This window comes from Lycium ferocissimum, chromosome 7 (genome assembly GCF_029784015.1).
Source record: "Lycium ferocissimum isolate CSIRO_LF1 chromosome 7, AGI_CSIRO_Lferr_CH_V1, whole genome shotgun sequence".
Classification (NCBI taxonomy): domain Eukaryota; kingdom Viridiplantae; phylum Streptophyta; class Magnoliopsida; order Solanales; family Solanaceae; genus Lycium; species Lycium ferocissimum.
Window position 1 is genome coordinate 24,605,820 of NC_081348.1, and position 7,161 is coordinate 24,612,980.

A 7,161-nucleotide genomic window follows, 5' to 3' on the forward strand; every position below is an offset into this window, starting at 1 on the left:
ATGTTATGTTTTGACGTTTCGTAAATAAACTATAATAAAGCTTATATTCTTATATTCAGCAACTTATAAGCCAATCCAAACGGGCTCAAGATCAGGTTTATTCTTTCTTTAATCACCAGTGCACCATATACGAGTAAGAACCAAATGGTCCAAATTAACGAACCTCACAATATGTACCACGTACATTTTTACCTACAAATCACCAGCTCCAAAGAAATCAAAATGGGAACAGTCAAATATCTTAGCATGCATGCATGATGCAGATGCACAAATATATTTATAGAGAGAAAAGCCTTTGATTGTAAATGTAAATTTGGGATTAATAGTCAGCAAAAACATGAGCAGTAGGGGTTCAGATGAATTAATGATGGGGAAAACATACCCCATTTAAATTGGAAACAAATTATAGAGTAATCAGGCTTTTGCATTCCTTGTAAAATCACTGCACGTCTGGCAACTGCAATCTGAAAATCAACATATCTCGCGACCAAAACAGACACAGGTGGTGCAACCTTTACATGTCGGAGAACGAGAACATGCCCTCCCTGTACAACCTACGGCTTGCCCGTTCTTCATCATCACATGAAACTCTGAAACATATAAATTAAAAACACGAAACAATCAGACATTTTGAGGACTAAGATGAAATCAGTTTTAGACAATATCATCACTCTCCCATTCAACAGGCTTCAAGAGAAAGAAAAAGAGAACAAATTACCACATTTTGGTAACATTGAAATTGAATGCTTTTGTTAGTTCAACAACTACAAAAGCATACATCTGTCACACGACATATTAAGTAACAAGGAAAGCTTTCTACCACCTAATAAGATGGATATGCATCAGCAAACTCCTGTACATCACTTGGCATTCTACCAACTAATACGCTGGGACATGCGTCAACGAATTGTTTTACGTCACTTGGAACTATAACATTTCAGATCTAACAGAGTGAAAGGGGCAACACTGCTGCAAACCAAGAAAGTAGAGTGGAGTAGATCCAATTACAAGGGCATCAAGACCAGATTTCTTAATGCCTGTCCAACTCAATTCTAGGATGGCATTATAAAATTCCAATTCTCACAATAAATAGTTATTTCTCTCAAGACTAAGTGGTTGACTTCCAAATCTAACAAGCAAAAAGCACTCTCAACTAGAGAAGCAAGTTCTGACCATTAGCAGAGATCCCATGGGTTTGTGATTAGAAAACAGAATTCTTTGGGAGACACTACTTCTGGACAAGAAATTGATAGCTATTTAAATGCAGTAATATCTGCATTTAAGCTTTACTTCCAATCATCCTTTATCCGTTAACTCTTCATACATCATCATAACCACAATGCCATTTAACTTGGATGTGGGAGCAAGGGCATATGAGTTCCCTTCCCACCCCAGAATAAGCACTTTTTTTCCTTTTCCTGTTTGTGGTTGGGGGTGTGAGTGTAATATATTCCTTGAATATCTCCCTATCAAACTAATATTACATCCAACATCTTAAAATGAACTTCAACTAATTTTAGTGGAAGAGCTACTCTATTCATCTCTAGAGCATACATACATACAGAAATAGAAAAATAGAGCATCACAAACGTAGATAAACTGATAAAAGACCGCTTGTCCCTTCCTCTCAGGTTCAGTACTGTCCTGTCTAATATAAGGTTCTTTAACCATTTCTCGACGATACTTGTATGCTATCAGTCATCCAGGAACACTTGGTCTTTGAGCGTTGAAATAAGTTTCATTTTTGAGAAACTTTTGGAGGGTGAAATAAGTCTTCACATTACAATATATAATTCTTTGTATGCAAATACAGAATGGTATATTGGACACGGAAATCTCTCAACTTCTAAGAATAGTCAATTTATGTCTTGGTTTCCTAAGGTGACACTTATTAAGGGACAAAAAAAATTGGCTAAGGTGACACTTATTATGGAACGGAGGGAGTATTTCTTAGTATAATTCTCCCTAACATACAAGTTGCACAGCATGCAAAAGCTGCAAAATGCCAATGACTAGGTTCTACAGGATGACATGGTTGCTTAAAATGATCAAGACTTCCACGTCAGTGTTGCTACACAAGTCTGTTACCACCAAAGGTTGTAGTGGGGGTGATAAATACCCCCTCCGTCCTTAACCAAAGGTCGCAAGTTTGCATCCTGAGGTAGCGCTTTACCCTCCCAAGTGGAACTTCCCAGCGTAAATCACGAATTAATCGAGCCCCAAAGCGAGTATCAACCCGGTGGGAAATAAAAAAGAAAAAGGAAGTAACCACATCTGTTTCTTTGCATCGTACCCCAACCCCATCACACTCCACGATCACTCAAGGAAAAAAATGAGAACCACCGCCTAAGGCCAATGCTTGGTAGAGCAAACATGTAAAATTTGGGACAAAATTGCATTACATTTGATGAAGCTATAAAAAGGTGAATAGTCCTGCACACTTGATCCCTAGAGGAGAAGGGAAAGTAAAACCGTAAATCTACTACTACTTTTTAAATAAAAGTTACAAAGGCTTTCACCTTCAGTTACGTTGTGACCTGCCTCCCCTCCTACCACCAAAACGGCCACCACCCCTGTGATTTCCTCTCCGACCACCACCAGAATGACCGCCTCGATTGAAGTTTGGAGAACCATTATTATAGCCAGGACCTGAATTACTGTTCTGTCCTGATTGTGGTCCATTTGCTGGTACCTGACCTCCAAAATTCATCGGTGTAGGAGTAAATTGGCCTGGTTGTGAATTATTGTTCTGTCCTGATTGTGGTCCATTTGCTGGTATCTGACCTCCAAAATTCATGGGCGTAGGAGTAAATTGGCCTGGTAAGCCCATTGGCAAAGGTGTTTGACCAAAAACATTTTGTCCTAAGGCAGGCCAAGGTGCAGCAAATGATGGCCCTGCACCAAAATTTGGTACACCACCTGGGAACATAAAGTTGGGCGGAAGAGTTGGATTTATTTGCTGATCAAAAGGTAATGCATTTGGCGTAGGCATTTGAAACATTTGCTGTGGAAGACCTTGTTGGGCCCATGGCATACCCATATTCGGCAGTCCGTTAGGAAAGCCCATATTCTGGGGCTGCTGATATGGGATTCCATTATTCCAAACTCCGTTTGACGGTGCTGCTAAGCCAAGGGGATTTTCCATACGAGGGAATGGAGGCCTAAAATTCTGTCCAGGTCCTTGAAGAGAGGCGTTTGGACGAATGCCTTGATCCAATGGAGCAGAAGCAGCTGGGATTAAACGTTGACTTTGGTCAACTGATGGTTTACCATTTTCATGTGGCACATCTGTAGCCGCACCTTGATCATGTTGTTTCCAGGTCTGAGATCGATTTTTTAGATTCCTTTTGTCCTTTTTCTTGTTTCCTGGTTTAAGATCATTTGTGACGCCCCTCTTTTTCATTTTCAGCATTTTCTTGTATTCAGCCTCCTTTTCATCATCTGAAAATTCGTCCTCAGATACCTCTTCATCATTTTCACCAGATGCATCATACCCTTTCTTGTAGAGACTGTTGTCATTTAAAATATGACTTGAAAATTCAGGGACAAATGAGATCAAGGTGCCTGGGTGGATTCCAGGGGGAACTTCGTTGTCAGAATTGTATCTTACAATGTAGTATGGGTTCTTGACAGGCCCAAAAATCTCATCTATTATACCGAGTGGTGATCTGCTTTCTGTTATCCAGAGAATAGAACCGTCATAAAGAGGAGTATGCTTCTCCACCCCTTCTACTACAACTTGGGCCCCGAGAATCTGTCATACCATACATAGATTAAATAAGTCCTTTAAATAACAAAGTTGAATTAAATATAAGCAATCACCATTTGCAATAATATTTTTTGTTTCTGCTGCTTAAAATAAAAGTATCATCACATTGCGTTGTTTGCCTTTCAGCTTTTTAGTCTTACTGATGTCACAACTCCTACAGGCTGCATCTGGTGCTGTGGTTGCAAGGTTGCAGTCACTTCCGGAACTGGAGGTAGAACCTGCAATTAGCAATATGAGTTAATTTTTTGCGTTTTGACATAGATCATGAAAAGCAAATCCAAAATATCACTTTCATGTGCTAATCATCCACGCAGGGTGTACAAAACAAATACTTGTTCCCAAAATATTACTGTGAGTTATTTCATTTTTTATAAGGTAAAGTAATTTATTGATAATGTACCAATATTACTACATCCAGTCCTTACATCCCCAAGAAATCAAATAATTCTATGAACTGGGACAAATTTCCAATTGTCCTATTCCTATGCCAAAGATAAAGATTCTGCAAACATCTAATCTTTACAAAAGAAAAATGGATTATTTTTGTATTCGAAGCATCTCTTGTTTCTCTCAAACCAGATAGTCCACATAATGCAAACTTTATAGTTCTCCAAATCTGTTTAAGAGCCTGTTTGGATTGGCTAATTTTAGGTGCTTTTAAGCCAAAATAGCTTTTAACCACTTTTGGAATGTTTGGGTAAAATAAAAAAGTGCTTTTAAGCACTTGTTTTTCAGCCAAAACAAGAAAAATAAGCCATAAGCTAGAATTCCTAACTTATGGCTTTTGGCTTATAAGTCAAAAGCCATGAGCCAATCCAAACGGGCTCTAAATCTTTTTTCCACATTTGAACTTGCCAGCAACTCAGGAGATTTATGAAAGATTCTGGCATCACCCAATGCACCCCACGAATATTCAAAAAAAAAAGATCCCAGACTTGTTTTCAAATCTGCAATGTAGGAACAGGTGGTCCGTATTTCTATGAACTGCTTTACTTTATTTAGTTTTTTCCTATTAAAACATACCTGCATATACTGCTTCACTGTTCTAATGAGCAGCAGACTGATTACAGAGCAATACCATAGGGTTCAAGTAAACAGGAGAAAATATTAGCTAAGCAACCAGAACAATACAATTAAGTTGACTTGCATGCAAGTTAGGGTTCCCTGGAGAGAAGAAACTCGATTTGCTTGTCACATTTCTGAAACGAAGATTAATATCATCCCATACTGATTGATGAAGATGCCCTTCGAAAGATAAGCAGACAGATACAAAATAGAGATAATGGCATCTTTTTCTTCTTCAAAACTATGTTCGTCCATTCTCTAATTTAGTATGCACTTGTAAAGTCTTCCAAAAGCAAACATGTCTTCAAATAAAAAAATTATAGTTCCATAACAATATCCATGCTTTACTGAATTAGAGTATCATCTGTTGTAGAAGCCCTATAAACGATGTCTTTTCTTGCTATTTAGCTGAAATTTACAGCTTGTATGGATAGTTGTTACTTATTGTATGGTATCGTTTTGTTACTTTAAATACACTGTTTGTTTTGTTTGCTACTTAAATTTTATTGTATCCTATCATTAAATCCACCATTATGTAACGACGAAAAGTCCAGTTTTATATTATGGTACCCTACTTTTCTTTTGTAAGTTTATTCTTCAGAGTGCTAATACAATACGTTATGAAACCATATGTAACAACCATCCATTGCATTCCATGGTTCAGAAGCATCAAGCACTTAAAAATGTTGTTGCAACAATTAGTAATTCACAGATGCAGTAGCAACCACAATTACATATGAAGCGGTATTATTACCTGAACCTCGTTCTTAGACTTGATAGGTCCCTTAACACCAGTGTCCTCCTCATCATCATCCCAAGCAACCATCTCATCAGGATCAGACCCTACAATCTCCCCTTCTTCTTCCTCATTCGAACTACTCTCATCTCCTTCCTCATCACTACTAGACGCCGCCGAGGAAGAGGATGCACTTTCACTTTCACTTCCAGACTCCGTATCACTATCACTCACATCTTTATCACCTTTTAACTCGTTATTCGCTATACTTCCACTAACACCAGACTCATTAACAATTTTTTCCTCATCCTTACTAATTATAGCAACTTTTTCATTCTCTGTATCAGTTATACTAACTCTCCCCAACTCCACTACAGGCAACTCAACTTTCTCTATTATCCCATCACTTCCCTTATCCAAACCATTTTCAGAAACCCCACTTTCAGTCTTTTCTTGATTCAAACAACTCAAAGGAACCTCACTTTGAACTTCAAATTTCTCAAAAATCCCACCATTATTCTTGTCCATATTGTTCAATTCAACTTCAACAGAACTAAGCTCAATGGGTTCTTGTTTTTTATCAGACATAGGGCTATCTGATATTAAATCACTGAGGGAATCAAAATCAAGAAATGAATCAGCAAAAGACAAAGAAAACTCGTCAAAATCAGGGACAGAAAGTAACTCTGAAAAAGGTTGGTTCTTTTTATCTTCTTCAACCTCTTCACTTGTGGTATTGTAAAGAAAATTCACCATGTTCAAGTGACAGAAATTGGGTTTTCAAGAAATTTTTCATAGTAAGTTTTAATAATAGGAGAATACCTGACTTTATAAATGTACCGAAAGTGTTGTATGCGAGATTTTTGGGGCGCTTTGATTCAGCAATAAACGATTCTTAAACCCTACTAGGGTTTAACAGAATAATTTAGAAGGCAAATAATGTCCCTAAAGTTTGGAAATAGAACAAATATGTCCTCTGTTTGGTTTTTGGTCCAAATATACCCTTGGGTTAATAGAAATTGAAGTAAAATGTACAGTTAATCTCATTTATATTTTTTATTTGTGTTTCTCTTTCATACGAAAGATGTACATTTTTTTTTTCTTGAGTTCATAAAAAGTCAGAATATATATTTGTGACACAAGAAATGGACAAACATTTCATTGAGCATATATCCAAATCTCAGTTATATAAAAGCAAAATTTTCTTTCCATCCTTTAATATTTTAAGTTTTGATGAAATTATTTAATTCAAATCAAATTTGAACTTTTAACATTATAACTTATGTATCTACATTTTCACCATTATTTAATTCTAAATAAATAATTATACATAGTTAATGATATATTTAAGATAAATACATAATTTAAGGCAACTCAACTATGATACATGCTACCTCTTAATTCAATAGGATTATTTGTTTCACTCATGAATAGTAGGAGGAAATAGTAGGAGGAAGTTGGGTAAAATGTATATAAAACGCAACTTATGTGTATCTGCTTTTATTCATTTTTCATTGGCAGATGAATATGTTTCTTAGTACCAATCGAAAAATCAAAGAACGTGAAAAATGAGGTTGAAATTTATCTTTTG

The 7,161-nt window shown here is 36.7% G+C and overlaps 1 protein-coding gene across 2 annotated transcripts; it reads right to left on the reverse strand.

Moving 5' to 3' along the window:
- Positions 1 to 237: 237 nt before the first annotated feature.
- LOC132063967 (H/ACA ribonucleoprotein complex non-core subunit NAF1) lies at positions 238 to 6,536 on the reverse strand. 2 transcript variants are annotated; one of them, XM_059456761.1, is made up of 5 exons: positions 6,393 to 6,536; positions 5,589 to 6,180; positions 3,910 to 3,987; positions 2,520 to 3,754; positions 238 to 590 (listed from the first exon to the last, which is right to left on the reverse strand). In XM_059456761.1, the coding sequence occupies exons 2-4, from the start codon at positions 6,156 to 6,158 to the stop codon at positions 2,522 to 2,524; spliced, it is 1,881 nt and encodes a 626-aa protein (XP_059312744.1). In that variant the 5' UTR covers positions 6,159 to 6,180; positions 6,393 to 6,536; the 3' UTR covers positions 238 to 590; positions 2,520 to 2,521. The 2 variants fall into 2 exon arrangements, with proteins under 2 accessions (XP_059312744.1, XP_059312743.1); XM_059456760.1 differs by having other exon boundaries at positions 5,589 to 6,472.
- Between the last annotated feature and the right edge of the window lie 625 nt (positions 6,537 to 7,161).

Bases quoted from the DNA above. Each gene is read 5' to 3' on its own strand.
- LOC132063967 (XM_059456760.1), bottom strand. From the start codon at position 6,326: ATGGTGAATTTTCTTTACAATACCACAAGTGAAGAGGTTGAAGAAGAT. The intron at 3,988-5,588 runs GTAATAATACCG...TGCTAATTGCAG, and splicing joins AGTCTAAGAACGAGGTTCAG to GTTCTACCTCCAGTTCCGGA. The intron at 3,755-3,909 runs GTAAGACTAAAA...ATGGTATGACAG, and splicing joins CTGTAGGAGTTGTGACATCA to ATTCTCGGGGCCCAAGTTGT.